Here is a 22,951-nt window from a genome sequence, read left to right as displayed (position 1 = left end):
GGAAAACCCGCATACATACATATAAAATGCAAAAAGTCATATTTTGAATTTTCAACAAAATGATGATTAAAAATATTCAGCTGTGGTAGGAACAAAATAACCTCTGTTTTTATACACCTCAGCCATGGAAAACCTTAATTTATGTGAAGCTTTCCAAACCTACTAAACATTGATTTTTGTTGTTGTTACCAGGACAATCTCATTCTTTTTCTTTTTAGGAAGAAAAGAGCTGAGCTATTTTATGGAACCATTTTATAGCTTCAGAATTAAAATCCATTTGACATTTAGTGGAAACTGTGAATCCATATTCTTTCTCAAGGACAGACTTTTGAAGTGTGGTCCAAACTAATTTTGCTGGGAGGTTCTGTTTGGTTTTTAGGCAACTGTAAAGAAAATCATAACTTTTGGAATAATGATGATGACAGCAAACATTTATCGTGTGTGTATTTTGTTCCGGCCTCTCTTCTTTTGTGTTCACCATATACTTTTACTAAGAATGTTTAATTTTCAAACTTTGATAGTCAATCAAAAGTTTCAGGTTTGGAAGAAGTGAGGCGTGTCGGAGACATAGCAGCCTCCTTCAGGCTGTGTTTGGACCTTGAGTTTTCTGCTCGAAATATGAGTGATCCTGGACACATTTCTTCTTCCTGGGCTCAGTCCTTGATCTGTAAGATGGAGATAATGATGCTGGCCTTTGGGGAACAGCAGAAAGCACGTGGGGTTGAGTTCTATCCTTGATCTCAGAGGAGAGCTGTGTGGATACAGAGTTAATCATATTCACGGTGCTAACCGCTGGGTGACATCATTGGCTGCCCCCTGGGAGCTATATAGTCTGCAGAGCTCTTAGACTTAAGCATTGGAATTAGGCTCAATACAGCGAGACGTTCTCCTTGTGAGATCTGGCCAGCGTCATGCAAAATATCATTTCTCTTTTTATTCAAAACAAGTTTTTAACTTTTTAATTCGATTTATTTTGATTGATGATTGCTTTACAATATTGATTTGATATCTGTCATACATCAGCATGAATTAGCTATAGGTGTACATATGTCCCGTCCCTCTTGAACCTCCCTCCCACCTCCCACTATTTCCCACCCCTCTCGGTTGTTACAGAGCCCCGGTTTGAGTTCCCTGAGTCATAAAGCAAATTCCACTGGCTAGCTATTTCTCATGTGTCCATGTATATGCTTCTGTGCTATTCTCTCCATTCATCTCACCCTCTCCTTCCTCTCCCCCACCTTGTCCACAAGCCTGTTCTCTATGTCTGCATCTCCATTGCTGCCCTGTGAACAGGTTCAACAGGTTCATCAGTACCATCTTTCTAGATTCCATATATATGCATCAATATATGATATTTGTAAAGCAAATTTTTAACTTTTTAGTCAAACATTTAGGATTCTTGGATATTAAATAAGTGGCGCTGGTGGTAAAGAACCCGCCTGCCAATGGAGGGGACATGAGATGTGGGTTCAGTCCCTGGGTCGGGAAGTTCCCCTGGAGGAGGGCATGGCAACCCACTCCAGTGTTCTCGCCTGGAAAAATCCCATGGACAGAGGAGCCTGGAGGGCTAGAGCCCACGGGGTCGAAAAGAGTCAGACACAACTGAGTGAACTTAGCATGAACACATGATGTATAAGCCCCCAACCAGTCCCTTCAGATGTAAAAGCACAGATGAATGTTCAGTGTTGATCGGATTTCCACTGAAGCCCAAAGGAAACTCAGGGCAAACTCAGTTCAGTTCAGTTCAGTCGCTCAGTCGTGTCTGACTCTTTGAGACTCCACGGACTGCATCAAGCCAGGCCACTGTGTCCACCACCAGCTCCAGGAGTTTACTCAAACTCATGTCCACTGAGTCTGTGATGCTATCCAACCATCTCATCCTTTGTTGTCCACTTCTCCTCCTGCCTTCAGTCTTTCATCAAGGTCTTTTCAAATGAGTCAGTTCTTCACATCAGGTGGCCAAAGTATTAGAGTTTCAGCTTCAACATCAGTCCTTCCAATGAATATTCAGGACTGATTTCCTTTAGGATGGACTGGTTTGATCTCCTTGCAGTCCAAGGGACTCTCAAGAGTCTTCTCCAGTACCACAGTTCAAAAGCATCAATTCTTCAGTGCTCAGGTTTCTTTATAGTCCAACTCTCACATCCATACATGGCTACTGAAAAAACCATAGCTTTGATAAGATGAACATTTGTTGGCAGAATAATGTCTCTGCTTTTCAGTATCCTGTCTAGGTTGGTCATAGCTTTTCTTCCAAGGAGCAAGCATCTTTTAATTTCATGGCTGCAATCACCATCTGCAGTGACTTTGGAGCCCCCCAAAATAAAGTCTGACACTATTTCCACTGTTTCCCCATCTATTTCCCATGAAGTGATGGGACCGGATGCCATGATCTTTGTTTTCTGAATGTTGAGCTTAAAGCCAACTTTTTCACTCTCCTCTTTCACTTTCATCAAGAGGCTCTTTAGTTCCTCTTCACTTTCTGCCATAACGGTGGTGTCATCTGCATATCTGAGGTTATTGATATTTCTCCTGGCAATCTTGATTCCAGCTTGTGCTTCATCCAGCCCAGAGTTTCTCATGATGTACTCTGCATATAAGTTAAATAAGCAGGGTGACAATATACAGCCTTGATGTACTCTTTTCCTTATTTCGAATTAGTCTGTTCCATGTCCAGTTCTGTTGCTTCCTGACCTGCATACAGATTTCTCAAGAGGCAGGTCAGGTGGTCTGGTATTCCCATCTCTTTAAAAATTTTCCAGAGTTTGTTGTGGTCCATACAGTCAAAGGCCAGGGCAAACTATGGGTGAACTAAATTGCAAGTCAATACAACATTTATCTACTTGGATTTGCCCTTTTGGGTGACCATATTGTTCATTGTGCAAAACCAGGATAACTTTGAGAGTGAAGGTGGTGTTATTGTGGTGTTATTATTATTGTGTTTAATCTTTTGGCCGCACTTTGTGGCATGTAGGATCTTATTTCCCTGACCAGGGATTAAACCCATGTCCTCTGCATTGGAAGTGCAGAGCCTTAATCACTGGACTGCCAGTGAAGTCTCAAAGGGGGTGCTATTGATAATTATGTTGAGATGACAGCTTTGAACCTGAACCAAATGACTGTCTGCTTGAAAATCTGGGATCAGGTGCATGGCTGGTATTTGTCCCAGGACCAGGGTGAGTCCAACCACATGTGGGAGTTACAATTTCCTAATAGCCACGTTCAAAGAAAATAAAAAGAAACAGATGAAATTCATATCAATAATACAGTATGTTTTATTTAGCTCCATCTAGCCAAACTTGCATCCTCTCAACGTGTAATCGATAGAAATATTTTTTTAAAGATTTATTTGTGGTCGGTCTGCTTCTTCGTTGTTGCATCTGGCCTTTCTCTAGTTTCAGTGAACAGGGGCTTCTCTTGTTGCAGAGTGCCGGCTCCAGGCATGCGGGCTTCAGCAGTTGTGGTGCACAGGCTTAGTTGCTCTGCACCATGTGGGATCTTCCTGGACCAGGGGTCAAACCCATGTCCCTGCACTGACCAGTGGACTCCCAACCACTCGACCACTAGGGAAGCCCGATATGAATACTGTTTAATGAGTTCTTCACATTTTTTTTTAAGTCTCTGAAATCTTGTGTGTATTTTACACACCAGCTCATCTCCATTTGGAGATTAAATTTGTATTGAACTACTTGGTTTGCATTGAGACTCCATGCCGTTTGCAGTTGGGAAAGTAGATGCACGTATGCGGGCTGTTCCAAATATACTTGAAAAGCTTTGCAATACCTGACTCAAGCACCAGTTTTCAAATTTAAATTTAAGTCCACTCAAGTGAATAATTAAAAATGCAGTTCCTCGGCCGCACTGGCCACACTTCCAGAGCGCAGAGTGGGTGGTGGGGCTGCGTGCCTGGTGGAACTGCTCTCAGGAGAGGGCGTGAGTGATGGGGCAGGTGGTCCCCGCCTGACCTCCTCTGGGTGCTGGGTGCCCTTGGATGGACTTTGCACATTTCTCTTATTATTTCTCACAAGAACCCCACACAGGCGTTACCATGATGCGCCCAGAGGGGGTAAGTGATTTGCCTTAGGAGTTCAGCTGGAGGTGGTGGGGCGGGGACTCAAGCCCGCAGCCTGATGGCAGAGTCTGCTCAGCCGTTCCTGAGAGCCTTTGCGCAGGGCTCCTCCTGTGGCCGCCTCTCCCTCTGCCTGTCTCCTTCTCTGTGTCCATGTCTCTCTTTGTCTTTCACTCGCTCTGTCTCTCCTTTCTCTGTCTGTCTCTCCTTCTGTCTCTGTATGTCCTTGTCTCTCCCTCTGCCTCTGGCTCTCACTCTCTGACTCTCCCGCTTCCGTCTGTGTGTCTCTCTCTTTTTCACTGTCTGTGGGTCTGTGTCTCTGGAGCCCCCTCCACTCTGTGTCTATGTGGGTCTCTCCTCCTCTCTGGGTCCTTGTCTCTCCTTTATCACTGTCTGTTTTTGACTTTGCCTCTGTTTCCGTCTCCCTCTATCTGTGTCTCAGTCTCCCTGCCACACATCTGTATCTCTCTTTCGATCTCTGTCTCCCTCTCCATCTCTCTCTCCCTCCCTCCCTCCCCTTCTCTCGTTTGGGGAGAGAAGGGACACCTTCTCACAGGACCATGCTCTAAAAGGATTCTGCTCATGATTTTGTCCAAGTCCCTGGGGAGAGTGGACGTCTTTCTAAGTTCCAGTCCTCCTTGGCTTCTCCACCTGTGGCTGGTCTGTGGGATCAGAAAGACACAGATGGCAAGGGATGGCCCAGGTGGGCACAGCGCTGAGTGATGCTGCACGGAGCCAGACTTGGCCAGGTGAAGACGAGCGGAGAGCCACCAGGTGGGGCTCAATGCTCAGGAATGGCCAGGCCAGGCGGCGTATCAGGGATGGAGCGCAGGGCTCTTCCTGGCTCTGGTCTAGGCTCTTGCTTCAGGCCATCGGCAAAGTCTGACATTCCCCTAAAACAGGAGGAAGACGGGACAGGTGTTTTTTTTTTTTTTTTTCCCCTCAACTGTAGAGTCTTCATTTGCCTTTCCAGGGCAGGAGAAAGTATCTCGGACTTGACCTTCTGGCCTGACCTCTGCCAATGGCCTGCTTCTGGGCTTCTGGGACCCACCTGCTGTGCAAGTCCACTCTGCTTGTGAACAAGCACATTATAGTTTGGGGGCATTTTTGTTTTTTGAAAATGAGAGGTTTTCGTTACTTCATTAAATACGAATATATTCAATTTCAAGGCTTTGACCATCCCTAGTCACCATGATGTGGAATATGTGTCCCTGTGTAAAAAATACCCATTCAACATGCTTAAGAGGAATAACTGTTCTGCAGTCTATGCAACGTGCAATAGAATTTGATTTAAAAGAGAAAAAACAAGGAACTGGGGACTTCTCTGGTGGTCCAGTGGCTAAGACTCCATGCTCTCAGTGTAGGGGTTTGATCCCCCGTCAGGGAACTAGATCCCACATGCTGCAACTAAGAGTTTGCATGTCAGAACTAAAGATCCAGTGTGCCGCAACTAAGACCTAGCTCAGCCAAAGAAATAAGTATTTTTAAAAAATTGCATTGTAGTTAGGGGGCTTGCAATTAGGAGAGTGGCCTTTGTGACCTGGCCTGACCACACCGAAGGGACCCTCTGTCCCCAGTGAGTGAAGTAAGTCGCTCAGTCTTGTCCAACTCTTTGTGACCCCATGGACTATACAGTCCATGCAATTCTCCAGGCCATAATACTGGAGTGTGTAGCCTTTCCCTTCTCCAGGAGATCTTCCCAACCCAGGGATCGAACCCAAGTCTTCCGCTTTGCAGGCAGCTGAGCCACCAGGGAAGCCCAAGGATACTGGAGTGGGTAGCCTATCCTTTCTTCAGTGGATCTTCCCCACCCAGGAATCGAACTGGGGTCTCCTACATTGCAGGTAGATTCTTTACCAACTGAGCTGTTAGGGAAGCCCATCTGTCCCCAGAGCTGCCAGCCAATGCCCTGTCTGTCACTCTGTGAGTTCCTCTTCCCAGGGGCCTGGTGGACTCTTCTAGTGACTAGATGTTCGGACAGCAAATGCGGTACACAGCTTGCTCTAGCAATCAGCCCTGTAGGTGCCTTTGAAGTTGATCCTGGAGTTCAGATCAAAGAGATGCCGGTGACTTCTTAGCACTTGCAAAATTCAGCCAGGTGGCCTGTTTAGGATCTTTGGGGACTGCAGCCATGAGGGGTGATGCTATAGGAGAAGGAAGGGGGACCCTGGCAGCCGACTCAAGCCCCCTTCCCAGGGGCTTCCGCCTTTGTCTGCGGCAAGTGAGGCAGTGAGTGCACACTAGGAGCCCCGCACCTCTGTTTTGGGCTCTGTATCTGCTTCTGTCTGTCCCTCCGGGGCTCTGTCCCCAGAATACTGCTCAACCGGGACTCTTCGGAGGCATGACTGGGTCTTGTCTGGATGGTTATAACAGCCTCCACCATTCCACCTATGCACTCTCCTCCTGGCCGCCAAAGGGACCTTTATACAGTGCAGATCTTGGGACTTTCAAGGTGGTCCAGTGGTTAAGAATCTGCCTTCCAATGCAGGGGACACAGGTTCCATCCCTGGTCTGGGAATATTCTACATGCCACAGAGCAACTAAGCCCGTGGGCCACAACTACTGAAGCCAGCATGCCTGGAGTCTGTCCTCCGCAACAAGAGAAGCCACCGCAATGAGAAGCCTGCATACCACAGCTAAAGAGTAGCCCCCACTCCCTGCAACTAGAGAAAGACAGTGTGCAGCAATGAAAACCCACAATAGCCAAAACATACAAATAAATCTTAAAAAAAAAACACCTCAGATCCTGTCCGTCCATTCCAGTAGAAAAACCCTGGGTGACTTCCCGTGGTTGCAGAGAACATGCAGCTCCTGTCTCAGTTCCCCAGGCCCCTGTCAGCCCCCTCACTCCCCTGCTCTGATCTCCCTGCCCCTTCCTCCTGCCCGGTTCCACTCATATCCAGGCTCCCAGGAGCATCCTTCCCCCTCAACTTCACTGTCTCTTTCTTGAGAGGCTTTCGGTGGCCCCCGATCTATCACCCCATTCCCCACCCATATACTCTATCCTCGCATCCTGTATTTTTCCTCCATAACCCTCTGCACAGTTCAGACGTGCGCACTTGTCCACAGCCTCACTCCCCCACCCCTACCCCAGACTGGATGCCCCCCAGGGTGTCAGTCATGCTTGTTTTTTCATGCAGCCCCCTCGTGATGGTCCTGGCACAGATGGGTGCCCAGTAACTAGTGGGAGACGTACTTAGCCCAGGGCATTAAAGGGATCATCTTTCTGGTAAACATCTTCGGTTATTTGAGTATGATGGGACTCGATACCGCGTGCTGTCCAGGTGTGATTGAGCTACTGTCTTTCCCTATTTTCTATGCAAAGTAGCCGATGACAGCCTTGGCCCCTGAGCTCTGCCTGGACTTAGAGGTGTCCCTGCTTAGGTGGTCCTTTCCACGTCCTCGCTGAAGTCAGCGATCCTTGAGTGACGTTGTCAATGTCGTGGTCACGGCATCCCCCCAAAGCATGACCAGGATGACTTAATTGCAGATGAACTCGCACATTTCTTCTGGGTTTTGCTCTTTCCCTCTGACATTTGACTGCTGGTAACGTATCCACCAGAACCATCTCCCGAGTCCACCTCTTCTCTCCAGAATCACTGCAGATGGTGACTGCAGCCATGAAATTAAAAGACGCTTACTCCTTGGAAGAAAAGTTATGACCAACCTAGATAGCATATTCAAAAGCAGAGACATTACTTTGCCAACAAAGGTCCATCTAGTCAAGGCTATGGTTTTTCCTGTGGTCATGTATGGATGTGAAAGTTGGACTGTGAAGAAAGCTGAGCACCAAAGAATTGATGCTTTTGAAATGTGGTGTTGGAGAAGACTCTTGAGAGTCCCTTGGACTGCAAGGAGATCCAACCAGTCCATTCTAAAGGAGATCAGCCCTGGGTGTTCTTTTGGAAGGAATGATGCTGAAGCTGAAACTCCAGTACTTTGGCCACCTCACGCGAAGAGTTGACTCATTGGAAAAGACTCTGATGCTGGGAGGGATTGGGGGCAGGAGGAGAAGGGGACGACAGAGGATGAGATGGCTGGATGGCATCACCAGCTCGATGGATGTGAGTTTGAGTGAACTCCGGGAGATGGTGATGGACAGGGAGGGCCTGGCGTGCCATGATTCATGGGGTCGCAAAGAGTTGGACATGACTGAGCGACTGAACTGAATGTGTCTACCAGAACCATCTCCCAAGTCCACCTCTCCTCTCCAAAGCCATTCCTCATTTTCTTCCCTTTCCTTCCTGCCACCCTCCTCTTCCCTGCCTCCAGAGCTGCCAGCATAGCAAGGGCAATGTTCTGCCAGCTCGTATATTTGAGCTGATGCTCTGAGAAGAATCTGGGAAGCAAGAGAGAGAGAGAATGTCCACCATCCTTGCCTTTAGCTTCATCAGTAGGTCCCGAGTCCCGTGGATGCATGTGATAGCTTTATGGACTTACTCCATCCTGCTGTGAAGCAACCTTGGCTCTGAGGCTGCACGGTCCGAGTTTACTTCCCATTTCTGATACTTCCTGCTGTGTTACCTCAGGCAGGTTCCTGGACCTCTCTGTGCCCCCGTGTTTCTGTGAAAGGAGTCGTAGTCATAGCACAGAGTTCGTGCCCTTTTCCTGCAATTCCAAAATCCCAAAAGACACTTGAAAAAACAATTTTATTTTTAGTAAATTGGGTGCCAAAACTCCCTTGGAAGCAAACTCCTATCTGAGCTGATGTGAAGTTATTCATGGCTTTGTTTGTCCTGCTGGGTGGGACTATTCATAGTTTGAGTCAGAAGTTTCATTGTGTTGTTTACGGGGCTCTGTCTTAGACCTGCTGGAGGGTATATGTTAATAAAAGGGTACTTAAGCATCTTATTGGGCTTCACCGATGGCTCAGTAGGTAAAGAAAGTGCCTTCAATGCATTAGGCGCAGAAGACAAGGGTTCAGTCCCTGGGCCAGGAAGATCCCTGGGAGGAGGGCACGGAAACCCACTCCAGTATTCTTGCCTGGAGAATCCCTGTGGGCAGAGGAGCCTGATAGGCTATGATCCATAGGGTCTCAAAGAGTTGGATACGACTGAAGCAACTGGGCACACACACACGTAACCCCAAATCCTGTACGCTGATACATGATCAATGTCGGCTGTTGTCATTGTCAAATTCTGCCTGATTCTGGCCACCATGGAAGCCTTTTGGCCACAGACATCAGGAGTCATCGTTGAGAAGTTAGGGAACAGGCTGGCACCTCACTGAGGTCTTCTGCCTGACTCAACCAGGCACAGACGAGAATTGAAAGGCGGTTCACTTTCTCACCAAGTGGCCCAGGGCACTCATGCATTTGAAAAGATAACGTGCACCCCAGCGTTCATAGCAGCACTATTCACAATGGCCAGGACATAAAAGCAACATGTGTCCATCAACAGATGAATGGATGAAGAAGATATAGGGACATTTATACAATGGAATACTACTCAGCCATAAAAAAGAATGAAACAATGCCATTTGTAGCAACATGGATGGACCTAGAGATCATCAGAATAAGTGAAAAGTAAGTCAGACAAAGACAAATATCATGTGATATTGCTTATATATGGAATCTAAAATATGGCACAAATGAACTTATTTATGAAACAGAAATAGACTCACAGACATAGGAAACAAATTTATGATTATCATAAATTAGTGGTAAAGAACCTGCCTGCCAATGCAGGAGAAATAAGAGATGCGAGTTTGATCCCTGGGTTGGGAAGATCCGCTGGAGGAGGGCATGGCAACCCACTCCTCTATTCTTGCCTGGAGAATCCCATGGACAGAGGAGCTTGGTGGGCTACAGTCTATGGAGTCAAAAAGAGTCGGACACGACTGAAGCTACTTAGAACGCACACAGGCTGGAGGTTTATGCTGAGTAATTCCAATACTATTTGTACGTTCTTATGAGTGGCCTCCACTTTACTTAATGGCAGGAGTCAAGAGAATAGCTAATATATGCAGACAGTTGGGAGTATTATGTAGTTATGTTTACATACCCATCGTTGCGAAATGTGGCATTTAACTAGAGCTTAACACTAGACCAATGAATGGTGTTGCACATAAGAAAAATAGACTTTTATAGATGGATCTTGAAGTGGGATTCTCACAACTGGCAGTTTCCAATAAGATCAATCTATTCTGTGGCCTAATAACTTGTGTAAAATAAGGTAGGCACAGTGGTCCATCTTAGGCCAGAATCACCTGGGGAGGGGCGGAGAACTACTAGAAAACACACATGTATCATGGACCAAATGTTTGTGCCTCCACACACTCACCCTGAAATCCACATGTTGAAATTCTAACCTCTCCTGTGATGGTGTTAGGAGGCAGGGCCTCCAATAGTCCATTAGGACGTGAAGGTGGGGTCCTCATGAATGGAGTTAGAGCCCTAATAAAAAGGACCGTACATGGACTTCCCTGGTGGTCCAGTGGTTAAGAATCTGCCTGCCAATGCACGGGACACAGGTTCAGTCCCTGCTCTGGAAAGATTCCACATGCTGAGCGGCAGCTGAGCCCATGCAATGCAACCACTGAGCCCTTGCTCTCTAGAGCCCACGAGCTGCCACTCCTGAAGCCCTTGTGCCTAGAGCCTGTGCTCAGCAACAAGGGAAGCCACCACAAGGAGAAGCTCTCACACTGCAGCAAAGGATAGCCCTGCTCAGTGCAACTAGAGAAAGCCTGTGTGCAGCAACAAAGACCCGTCGCAGTGGAAAATTAACCGATTTTTTTAAAAGGACCCCACAGAGATCTCTGATTCCTTCTGCCACATGAGATTATAATGAGAAAATGGCCATCTATGAATTAAGAAACAGATCCTTTCAGCCTCCAGAACTGTGTGAAGTAAATGTTTGCTGTTTGTGAGCTGCGCCTGCCCCCCGCCCCCCGCCCTGCCCAGCCTCTGGTATTCTATTGTTGTTGTTGAGTCATGTCCCACTCTTTGAGACCCCATGACTGCAGCATGCCAGGCTTCCCTGTCCTTCACTGTGTCCCAGAGTTTGCTCAAACTCATGTTCATTGAGTCAATGATGCCATCCAATCATCTCATCCTCTGTTGCCCTCTTCTCCTGCCCTCAGTCTTTCCCAGCATCAGCTTCTCTTCCAGTGAGTCAACTCTTTGCATCAGGTGGCCAAAGTATTGGAGCTTCAACTTCAGCATCAGTCCCTCCAACGAATATTCAGGGTTCATTTCTTCTAGTATGGACTGGTTTGATCTCTTTGCTGTCCAAGGGACTCTCAAGAGTCTTCTCAAACACCACAGTTCAAAAGCATCAATTCTTTGGCGCTCAGCCTTCTTTATGGTCTAACTCTCATATCCATACATGACTACTAGAAAAACCATAGCTTTGACTAGATGGACCTAAGTGATGTCTCTGTTCAAACAGACTAAGACAACACTCCTGGACCCCATCCCCAGCCTGTCCAATCAGAATCTTATGGCAAAGTTTGAGAACCAGACGTACAGACAGAACCTTAATTAACTGCAGGATTCCATGCAAGAAAGCCCCGGGGAAAACCACAGTCTTAATGACAGCACATCCATCAGTCTTCAGAAAGCTCCTTGTCAATTTCTCCCATCAGTGAGCTGTATTCAGAGCAGCTGCAGAAGCAGCTTTGCTGCTGCTGCCAAGTCGCTTCAGTCGTGTCCGACTCTGTGCAGCCCCATAGACGGCAGCCCACCAGGCTCCACCGCCCCTGGGATTCTCCAGGCAAGAACACTTGAGTGAGTTGCCATTTCCTTCTCCAATGCATGAAAGTGAAAAGTGAAAGTGAAGTCGCTCAGTCGTGTCTGACTCACAGAAGCAGCTTTGGGGTTGTTTAGTTGAACATACACCCCGAGCCTGAAATGTAGAGTTTTTATGTGATTGACGTTTGCTCTTCCAGTAAGAATAAGTATGTATCACTCACATAAGGTTTTCGGAATACAGTATTCTTTAAAACCAGCCCATGTTCTGTCTGCTAGCTCTCATGTTCTCTCTATGTGGTCATTTGTTTCCTGTTGAGGGGTTTCCCTCTGCCCAAGGCTTTCAGCTGACATGGTTACGTGAAGGCTCCCAACAGAGGTCTAACTATCCATCCTGTGAAATGGACAGCTTCTCATGCCCTGGATCTGGTTGTTGCCTCAGGGCAACAAGGCAGGTTGGAAAGAGTCAGTGATAAAAAAAAATTAATTGAAATATAGTTGATATACAATATTAAATTAGTCTCAAGTATACAATGTGGTGATTCATTATTTTTACACATTATATTCTATTTAAAGTTGCTATAAAATATTGGCTGTATTTCCCGTGCTGTACAATGTACCCTTATAGCTTGTTTATTTTGTAACAGCTTGTACCTGTTAATCCCATACCCCTGTCTCACCTCTCCCCACTTACCTTTCCTCTCTGGTAACCACTGGTTTGGTCTCTGTATTTGTGAGGCTGTTTTGTTATATCCATTCCCTCATTTTATTTTTTTAGATTCTACTCGTAACTTACATATAGTATTTATTGTCCTCTCTCTGACTTATTTCTCAGTGAGAAGTTTTTCCACCAGTTTTTCCACCACTCAGAAAGGAAGAAAACTCTGAAAATGGTCAACAACTAATTGAATAATTATGAAAGCAAAACTCTACTTATTTGCATGATTAAAAAAAATTTTTTTTTGAAACCTATAACCTATGCCAGGGTTTGCACACCACTGGTCCTGGGCTAGATCTAGTCTGCAAACATGCTGTATACTTAAGATTTTAAATTAGCTGTTGATATTTAACCTGGAGTGCCTTTACATAAATATTCAGAATTTCAATTTCTCTTGAAGATAATAGGAAATGTAGAGACAAGCAGAGGCCTCTATTCACCAAGGCAGCTGGGGTTTGACTCTTCCCTGCCAGGGCCTAGGAGGCAGGCACCTGAGTTTCCAACTCTGATTTTAAGAGGTGGGATCCTAATATTTGGTTTCTATTTTCTTTTACTTGTTTTAGTGTTACAGTTACAGTTCAGTGGCTCAATCATGTCCAACTCTTTGGGACCCCAAGGACTGCAGCACGCCAGGCTTCCCTGTCCATCACCAACTCCTGGAGCTTGCCCAAACTCATGTCCACTGAGTCGGTGATGCCATCCAACCATCTCATCCTCTGTCGTCCCCTTCTCCTCCTGCTCTCAATCTTTCCCAGTATCAGGAAACTGATACTGACTCTTTTCTAATGAGTCAGCTCTTTGCATAAGGTGGCCAAAGTATTGGAGTTTCAGCTTCAACATCAGTCCTTCCAATGAATATTTAGGACTGATTTCCTTTAGGATGGACTGGTTTGGTCTCCTTGCAGTCCAAGGGACTCTCAAGAGTCTTCTCCAACACCACAGTTCAAAAGCATCAGTTCTTCGGCACATAGCTTTCTTTATAGTTCAACTCTCACATCCATACATGACTACTGGAAAAAACCACAGCTTTGACAAGATAAACCTTTGTTGGCAAAGTAATTTCTCTGCTTTTTAATATACTGTTTAGGTCAGTCATAGCTTTTCTTCCAAGGAGCAAGTGTCTTTTAATTTCATGGCTGCAGTCACCATCTGCAGTGATTTTGGAGCCCAGGAAAATAAAGTCTGACACTTTCCACTGTTTCCCCATCTATTTCCCATGAAGTGATGGGACCAGATGCCATGATCTTAGTTTTTTAAATGTTGAGTTTTAAGCCAATGTTTTCACTCTTCTCTTTCACTTTCATCAAAAGGCTGATTAGTTCTTCTTCACTATGCACCCTTTAATGCCTCATAACTTATTATCATGAGTAATTTTCAAGAATAGATCATTACATGAGTGATGAACACTCCCCTTCCCAACCAGGATTTGGCAGTCAGATGGTGAGTGTTCTGGCGAGTTCTGCAGGTATGTAGACGCCGTGGGGCTTTGGTTGGGATGATGATGAATTGGCATTTGTACCTGTTTCCTAGACTTTTTTGAAAATTTTTTATTTATTTACTCTTGGCTGCACTGAGTCTTGTTGCTACACTTGGGCTTTCTCTAGCTGTGGCCAACAAGGACTACTCTCTAGCTGTGGTGCACGGGCTTCTCATTTGTCGTGGCTTCTCTTGTTGCGGAGCACAGGCTCTAGCCATGAGGGCTCAGTAGTTGTGGCACACAGACTTAGTTGCTCCACTGCATGTGGGATCCTCCCACACCGGGGATCGAACCTGTGTCCCCTGCATTGGCAGGCAGACTCCTAACCCCTGGACCACCAGGAAAGACCCTGGAAGTTTTGCTACAGCTCTTATAGCATGGTTCTTTGGTCCACTGGATGAGTGTCTGGTTGTGATGCAGGTGGTAGCCAGGATTCTCTGTCAAAGTGGCCTTCTGTCTTCAGGAGGCTATCTCAGGCTTTTTTGTGGGGTGACCTCGGGGTCCCATGATGGCAAGGGTGGGAGCTGTAAGGCCTTTTGAAGCTTTGTTTGGAAGTCAGACAACATTACTTCTGACCTAGTCTGTTAGTAAAAGCAAATTCCAGGACCAGCCTAGATTCAGGAGATGGGGAAATAGATCTCCTCCCCACTTAATGGGAGGAGTGGGCAGGTCCTGCTGCAAAGAGACGTTCATGAAAGGGGTGGAAGGGCTGTGGCCACCATCTTGCACAGAGTGAATGGCAGAGTGTGTCAACATACTTTTCTCATTGTCCGCATGAGTGTGTTCAGAATATTGCCTTACTTGAAATGGGGAGCTGTTTCAGCTCAGAAGAAAAAATTTCAGAGCCTCAGAGAGTGACTCTCAACATTCCAGAGTGCGATTGTCTTTCTTTTCTTTCAGTCCGTGTCCAGGGTTCTATGCCAGCGGCAAAACATTTCTCTCTCCTCACCCGACTCTCTCGTGCTTTATTTCAGTCTGTGCTTTTTTTGTTGTTGTTCAGTCTCACATGCAGAGAGGAATAAACAGTGTGCTTGATCACATCCTGTTCCTAGAAACTCTATCAGTCAGGACTCTGTTGTAAAACGGTCATAGATTCTACAGAAATCATAAGCTGGGCGGGGGGTGAGTTTTAGCCAAAGTCTCTGTATCGGTAAATCAAAGATATGACCAGCATCTTAAAATAATGTACCAAAGCTATAAGCCTCTAGAATAACTTTAATAAGGATGTTGTTATCCTATGAGATGAGAATAAATATGTTATATTTTTATTATAAAAAGAATACCAGTTTACCATAAAGTATATGCATACTGCTTAAAAATAAAATTCTACTCTATTGTAAATATTGCTATTTATATTGCTAGCTATAAAAATCATCCAACATTTAATTAACAATAATTTTGAGGCTATGTGGATGTTCCTTGCAAACAGCAAATCATTATGTATTAATCTCTGTTGTTTTATTGGAATTTACACAAGTTGGTGAATCATAATAATAATGATAGCTAAGTCTGTGCTAGGCTCTGCCCGGAATTCTTTGTATTAGCTCATTAAATCCTCTCAGCATGCTACAAAGCAGGTACTTTTCTTTTTAGTTGTTTAGTTGCTAAGTCGTGTCCAACTTTTTACCATCCCATGGATTGTAGCCCCACCAGGCTCCTCTGTCCATGGAATTCTCCAGGCAAGAATACTGGAGTGAGTAGTCATTCCATTCTCCAGGGGATCTTCCGAACCCAGGGATTGAACCTCCATCTCCTGCACTGGCAGGCGGATTCTTTACCACTGAACCCCCTGGGAAGCCCTAGGTACTGTTATTATTCCCATTTTAAAGATGAAAAAACTGAGGCTCAGGTTACACAATGCATCCAGCATCACTTCTGTGATTGTTTTTCATTAATTTTTATTGGAGTACAGTTGCTTTGCAATGTGTGTTAGTTTCTACTATATAGCAAAGGGAATCAGCTATATGTATACATATATCCCCTCTTTTTTGGATTTCCTTCCCGTTTCGGTCACCACAGGGCATTAAGCAGAGTTCCCTATGCTATACAGTAGGTTCGCATTAGTTACCTGTTTTAACCACAGTATGGTATATATGTCAATCCCAGTCTCCCAGTTCATCCCACCCTCTCCCCCCACTTGGTATCCACACATTTGTCCTCAACATCTGTGACTCTATTCCTGCTTTGCAGATACGTTCATCTGTATAATTTTTCTAGATTCCACATATTCATTATATTATATGATATTTGTTTTTCTCTTTCTGACTTACTTCACTCTGTACGATAGCCTCTGGGTCCATCCACATCTCTGCAAATGGCACAGTTTTGTTCCTTTTTAGGGCTGAGTAATATTCCATTGTATATATGTACCATATCTTCTTTATCCATCTCCTCTTGGACATAAATCACAGCAATAACTTTTTTTGACCTACCTCCTAGAGTAACAACAACAAAAAATTAAACAAATGGGACCAAATTAAACTTAAAGACTTTTGCACAGCAAAGGAAACTATGAGATGAAAAGACAACTCTGAATGGGAGAAAATATTTGCAAACAAGTTAACTGATGGCTCAGATGATAAAGTGTCTGCCTGCAATGCGGGAGACCCGGGTTCAATCCCTGGGTCAGGAAGATCTCCTGGAGAAGGAAATGGCAACCCACTCCAGTGTTCTTGCCTGGAAAATCTCATGAATGGAGGAACCTGGTAGGTTACAGTCCATGGGGTCGCAAAGAGTCGGACATGACTGAGCGACTTCACTTTCACTTTCTTTAACTGACAAGGGATTATTCTCCAAAATATACAAATAGCTCATGTATCTCAGTATCAAAAAAAACAACCAACCCAACCAGAAAATGGTAGGGTGTGAATTTAAATGCAGGCCTCCTGGCTTATGAGCACTGCTTTGACTTATGTGCAAGCATAATAAATAATGCATGTTCCCTTCCTCTCTCTGAATACTCTTTTGCAATCAAAGCAATTCTAATTCTTTCCAATTATGAAGGGTTTTGATTAAACCCTTAACCCTTAAACTCTTTAAACTCTTATTAAAAAGTGGCCACTTTGGGATTTCTCTGGCAGTCTTACTTTATTTTGGGCTTCCTTGGTCGCTCAGGTGGTAGAGAATCTGCCTGCAGTGTGGTCCAGTCACGCAAGGCTGAAAGATAAGCCTCTTTTTATTTTGTTGCTGCTGCTGCTGCTACTGCTGCTAAGTCACTTCAGTTGTGTCTGACTCTGTGCGACCCCATAGACGGCAGCCCACCAGACTCCACCGTCCCTGGGATTCTCCAGGCAAGAATGCTGGAGTGGGTTGCCATTTCCTTCTCCAATGCATGAAAGTGAAAAGTGAAAGTGAAGTCGCTCAGTCCTGTCTGAGTCGTAGTGACCCCATGAACTGCAGCCCACCAGGCTCCTCTGTCCATGGGATTTTCCAGGTAAGAGTACTGGAGTGGGGTGCCGTTGTCGTCTCTGTATTTTGTCACTATACCGCTCTAAGTATGTGGTAACCTTATTGTCATGTAATTTTAAGTGACCCTCAGGCTTCACTTCTCCTATCCCATGCTGGGTCCATATCACCAGAAATGGAATTGATGTATAAAGGAAAAAATATTGCAATATCACGAATCAACCACTTATTAGCTGAATACATTGGGTTTCCCAGGTGGTTAAGTGGTAAAGAATCCACCTGCTAATACAGGAGGTGCAAGAGTCATGGGTTCAATTCCTGGGTCAGGAAGGTCCCCTGGAGTAGAAAATGGCAACCTACTCTAATATTCCTGCTGGGAGAATTCCGTGGACAGAGGAACCTGGTGGGCTATAGTCTATGAGATCTCAAAGAGTCAGACATGGCTGAGCAGCTGAGCACACACAGACACAGAATGCCATACCTCAGTTTTTTTCCTTTTCTTTTAAAATATGCTTAGTGACATTTAATATATACCACAAGATAGAAAATACAGTAAAAAGAAAATTATGTACTTATTCCCCAGTGTGTGCATGCTAAGTCACTTCAAATAAAACATTACTAATGTAAAAAAAAAGAAAAGAAAAGAATCTGCCTGCAACACAGAAGACCTGGGTTCAATCCCTGGGTTGGGAAGATCCCCTGGAGAAGGGCATGGCAACCCACTTCAGTATTCTTGCCTAGAGAATCCCATGGGCAGAGGAGCCTGATGGGCTACAGTCCATGGGGTTGCAAAGAGTCAGACACAACTGAGCAACTAAGTGTGCACTTGGGGACTTCTCTGGCAGTCCACTGGTTAAGACTCTGTGCTTCAAATCCAGGGAGTGCAGATTTGATCCCTAGTCAAGGAGCTAAGATCCCACCTGCTCACATTGAATCCAAAACAAAAAAAAAAAATTTTTAATTATTAAAAGAGGTGGCCACTTTTTATTGCATCAGTGTCTACAAAAAAGTATGGATAAACATAGAGCAATGTAGACTTCCTCACTCTGAAGCTGAGCACCAGAAGCAAAGTCTAGAAACTTGAGGCTGGTTAAATCCCCTCTCCCCTATGGAGTCAGGGGCAGGCAGGGCTTATCTGTCAAGTGCTCACTGCCCCTTGAGAGATGATCAGTGTGGGATTCAGAGAGGTTAACTAGTTTGCCCAAAGCTGCACAGCTAAGTTAATGTGTTTCAAAGAGGATTTGCACCCAGATCTGGGCCAGTAGAAGCCTGACCTTTTCCACTCCATCAGATGATGTCCATGATTTGAAGACATGCTCTGTGCCCAGAAAAGATGAAGGAATATAATGAAAAGCAAAACAAAAACAGAAACAAAATTGGGAAGGGGTTCTATTGTCTATAATATAGGAGCTCAGATCCTGGAGTAAGACCTGACTCCATCTCCCAGGTGAGTACAAAGGAGGGAAGAAATAAATTATGGATCTAAGAGTCACTGTTACTGAACTCGGTTACTGTAAGAAACAGCAAATTTGGGCAATCTAGAAAAGAAAGATGGAGGAAGCATAATTGATGGCTCCAGTATTTTTCCACGATGTTCACTCTTGCGCGTGCGCGCGCGTGTGTGTGTGTGGTTTGTGTATGTAATTTCTTATTCAGTCCCAATGTTTGCACTAACTTGCATGCCTCTGAAGGGCTATTTTTTTTTTTTTTCCCAGAATAAGGGAGGTGGACAAAAGAGGGACCAGGAGCAAAGGCCAACCCGGGCTTTCAGATGTGTTTGCATCCCCCATTTCACCAATTACTTACCTCTCTTTCTCCTCCACCTCCTTCTTTGCAGGAGTTTGTTCAGCTGGCAAAGAGACTGGTGAGCGATCCGGCATTAGAAAAAAAAATCGTGGCCAACGGAAAGGAGTATGTGAGGAAGTATCATTCGTGGCAGGAGGAGAGACAGACCTACAGGCAGCTGGTCAGGACGCTGGAGAGAAGCACTGAGGACTAAGTACTTGCCTGGTGCTGTGAGATGCTCAGCCGTGGGCGGATACCCTCGGACAGAGCTCTGGGCAAGGGGCCTGGCCAGTACAAACCAAGCCCAGTTCATTGGAATCGTAGACCTATCAGTCACAAGACGATTCATCCAAAAACCTCTCTGTGCTTCCAAGTAACATCCCAGATGTGCTTCCGGATCATACCTCCTGGAGATGCAGTCCTCACTGGGGTGGCGGCGTGGTCACTGGTTTTAAGGGGAGTCAGGGAGAGAGCTGGATTAGCTGCTTTAGGACGTTCCTAGGGCCAACAAGGACTTATTTTGTAAGCCCTCACAGGGTAGACACCTCTCTCCTGTCTTCTGATGACCTGTAACCCATCACTGCCTTCTCAAGGAGCAAAAGCAAACATCAGACACATCAGCTGAGAGGGGTCCTGGCAGTGATTTTTAACATGATATAGACCCTGCAGCAAATCTGGGGCTGACAGATGTCTGGCTGCACCCCCAGGCTCTGCAGGTTTGCATCTCTGAACACCGGAAGCAGGGCTGTGTGTAATCAGTCATGTAACTGTAAGATAGCCCGGACCTCTTTAGATAAGCAGCCAGCACCACCCCCACTCCCCCACCCTGTAGGCTCCACCTACCTCCGGTTGAATTGGGGTTGAAAATCAGTTGGCACTAAGGCCTCATCACCCATGTCCTGGAAGACACTGGAACTGACTCTGGGTTCAGTATCAGGGACTCAGCCTTAGAGACCCAGCAGTGAGTGGAGATCAGGTCACCAGCCTCCAGCCCATCTCAGGACCGGCACGTGGTGACCTTATCCAACATGGGGCGAGTTTAACCAAGTGTTCCCATCACTGTAAGGACATTCTGACCACACCAGTGGGGCATCCCCCAAACCCTGGGCTTGTTTTCTTTGGTGGCAGCATTTGCCTCTGTTGGATCCTGAAACCCCCACTTTCCAGTGGACATTCCGTGGTGACTGGGCACGACATGCTCTTTCTTGGGTAAAGTTGGAAGCCACAGGATCCAAAGGAGGAGATGAAGCCAGCTCTGAGTCCATCCGAGGAAATGTTTCCTTAGGGTTTGTTCTGATGCCCGCAGACCCTGGAGGGGGCAGAAAGACCCACGCTATCTTTGCTTCAGACTTCACAACATCTTGGGCTTTTTTCTTTCCAATCATCCTGTTTTTATAAACAGTCAAACCTAAAAGAGGAAGGCTCTGACTGAACACCTTAAACTCTAGTGCTAATGATGTGGAGATGAAAACAGCGTATTAGATTCTGTCCCGTGTCATTTCCAGTTTAATACTACTCTGACAACAGAGTACCTTCCCAAAGGCAGTTTTCTAGTAAACCTACTCCTCATGCTCAGGATTCTCTAACAATACCCATCACCATCCTCCTCCTTTTTTTTTTTTTTGGTGGCATCTGAGGGTCACGAGAGTTGGGGCTCCCCTATGGTCATAGATAAGAGAGGAAGGGAGAAACAGAGTCCTAATTCCTAGTGGACAGATCCATCTGAGTCTGGAATCAGTGATGCCAACCTAAGACAAGGCCAAGTGTTGTCCTGGGTACTGACCAGTGATGCTGCTGCTGATAAAATACTGGTCCTGGTCCACTGGGAGTCTCTGCTCTCATCCTGGTTGAATGATATTGTATGTGCTTGGCTCCACTGAACCTCAGCGTAGTTCTTCCATATCTTTATAGAAACACACACACATGCTTCATGCCCTTTGGGGAAGGGCATGTTTTTAAATGAATAAAGTGTCACCATCTGCTGTACAGCAAGATTCCCTGTGTGTTCCTTTTGTGAGCCTGATTCAACAAGAACCAGACCCACCCCACCCTCCAGTTCCTGCACTTTAAAAGCAGATATTAGTACACTGATGCAACTCATTAAGAAGGGTTTAAAATACAATTGCTATTTTAATACCAAAGTATAGACGTAAAAAGAATGCTTTTCTGTAAATGTTCTAGATGCTCTCAGTTTCATACTCCGTTAACTTTATGTTTAAACATTTTGCGTATAGTTTCCAATTTGCTGATGTACAGGTTTGGATGACTCAACGAGTCAATTTCCAGATAGAACTAAGACACTATAACCTTCACATGTGGAGGGAAATTGCATTTAACGCAGCATGGTGTTCTCTAGCAAAGAGACACTGCTTGTACCTGACTTGCAATTGGTGTGATGGGCTGGCTGGCGCTCACTGCTTCTGCCAGAAGAGCCCTCCGCACCCCTTCAACCACACTTTTGCAATGAAGTTAATAGCTTTGTTTTGATCTGAAAGTTTCACCAGGTATCTTCAGGTTTCCAAAGGCAGACTGTGCAGGCTCTCCACGCCGATGGGAATGGGTGGTCCACACGGTGCCTTGGGCGCCCCGCAGACTGGAATGCGCCGCTAGCTAGTTTCCGTTCTGATGGCTTCCCTCACTGTGGCTCAGATGCTAAAGAGTCCGCCTACAATGCAGGAGACCCGGGTTTGATTCCTGGGTCGGGAAGATCCCCTGAGAAGGCAGTGGCTACTCACTCCTGTATTCTTGCCTGGAGAATACCGTGGACAGAGGAGCACAACAGAGCGACTAACACACTCACACACACTATCAGTTCGGGATGGGATTTGGAAATCCTTTGTACTCTCAACCGGCACGTGGCTTCAAGTGTTCATTGCATTTCTGTGTCATCTTCAGTAACAATACTTGGCAGAGCTGCATAAACTCTTCCCTAGAAGCTTCCTGGTGCTTGACCTTGCACTTCGTTAATTGCAGCCCATTAGGCAACTGAGCAACTTCACTTTCACTTTTCACTTTCATGCATTGGAGAAGGAAATGGCAACCCACTCCAGTGTTCTTGCCTGGAGAACCCCAGGCATGGGAGAACCTGGTGGGCTGCCATCTATGGGGTCACACAGAGTTGGACACGACTGAAGCAACTTAGCAGCAGCAGGAGATGGAGAGAGCCAGCTCTTGTTTTCTTCCTCCTCCACCTCTCCTCTCCCTTTCACGTACATCTCCCCATACCCCACCTTCCCACCTCCCTTCCCCTTTCTGACCCAGTCTCCTCTTGGAAAGTTAGGAGTCTGATGTGGGAATGACACACAGGAAGTCCTCCCCAGCCAAAGCCTGCCCTCACCAGGGAGGCCAGGTAGTAAAAGCAGCAGTTCCCCAGCCTCAGCTTTTATTTTGAATTTTATTTAATTTTTAAAAATAATTTCATTTATCTATTGTTGGCTGTTGCTGCCTGGGCTCTTCTCTAGTTGCAGAGTATGGGCTACTCTAATTGCCGTGTGTGGGCTTCTCACTGTGATGGCTTCTCTTATTGTGGAGTAGAGACTCTAGGGCGTGTGGGCTTCAGCAGCTGTGGCTCCCGGGCTCTAGAGCACAGACTCAATGGTTGCAGTGCATGGGTTTAGTTGCCCCGCAGCATGTGAAATCTTTCCGGAGCAGGGATCGAACCTGTGTCCCCTGCATTGGCAGGCAAATTCTTAACCACTGGACCACCAGAGAAGTCCCCTCTCTCACTTTGAAAACTCCTGATGCTTGGGCTGCCTCTCAGACTGATTACATCAGAGTCTTGGAGGTGGAGGCACCCAGGCCCAAAGTTTT

At 45.9% G+C, this 22,951-nt stretch overlaps 1 protein-coding gene across 1 annotated transcript in view; it reads left to right on the top strand.

Moving 5' to 3' along the window:
- Positions 1-21,127, top strand: part of GLT1D1 (glycosyltransferase 1 domain containing 1) — a 118,912-nt gene extending 97,785 nt beyond the window's left edge. Inside the window, exon 12 of the mRNA XM_004017310.6 lies at positions 19,194-21,127. Coding sequence (XP_004017359.1) covers positions 19,194-19,355 — 162 coding nt within the window. The 3' untranslated portion in view covers positions 19,356-21,127. The remainder of the gene's footprint in view (positions 1-19,193) is intronic.
- The last annotated feature ends 1,824 nt before the right edge of the window (positions 21,128-22,951 follow it).

This window comes from Ovis aries, chromosome 17 (genome assembly GCF_016772045.2).
Source record: "Ovis aries strain OAR_USU_Benz2616 breed Rambouillet chromosome 17, ARS-UI_Ramb_v3.0, whole genome shotgun sequence".
Lineage (NCBI taxonomy): Eukaryota > Metazoa > Chordata > Mammalia > Artiodactyla > Bovidae > Ovis > Ovis aries.
This window is presented reverse-complemented; position numbering and strand designations above follow the sequence as displayed.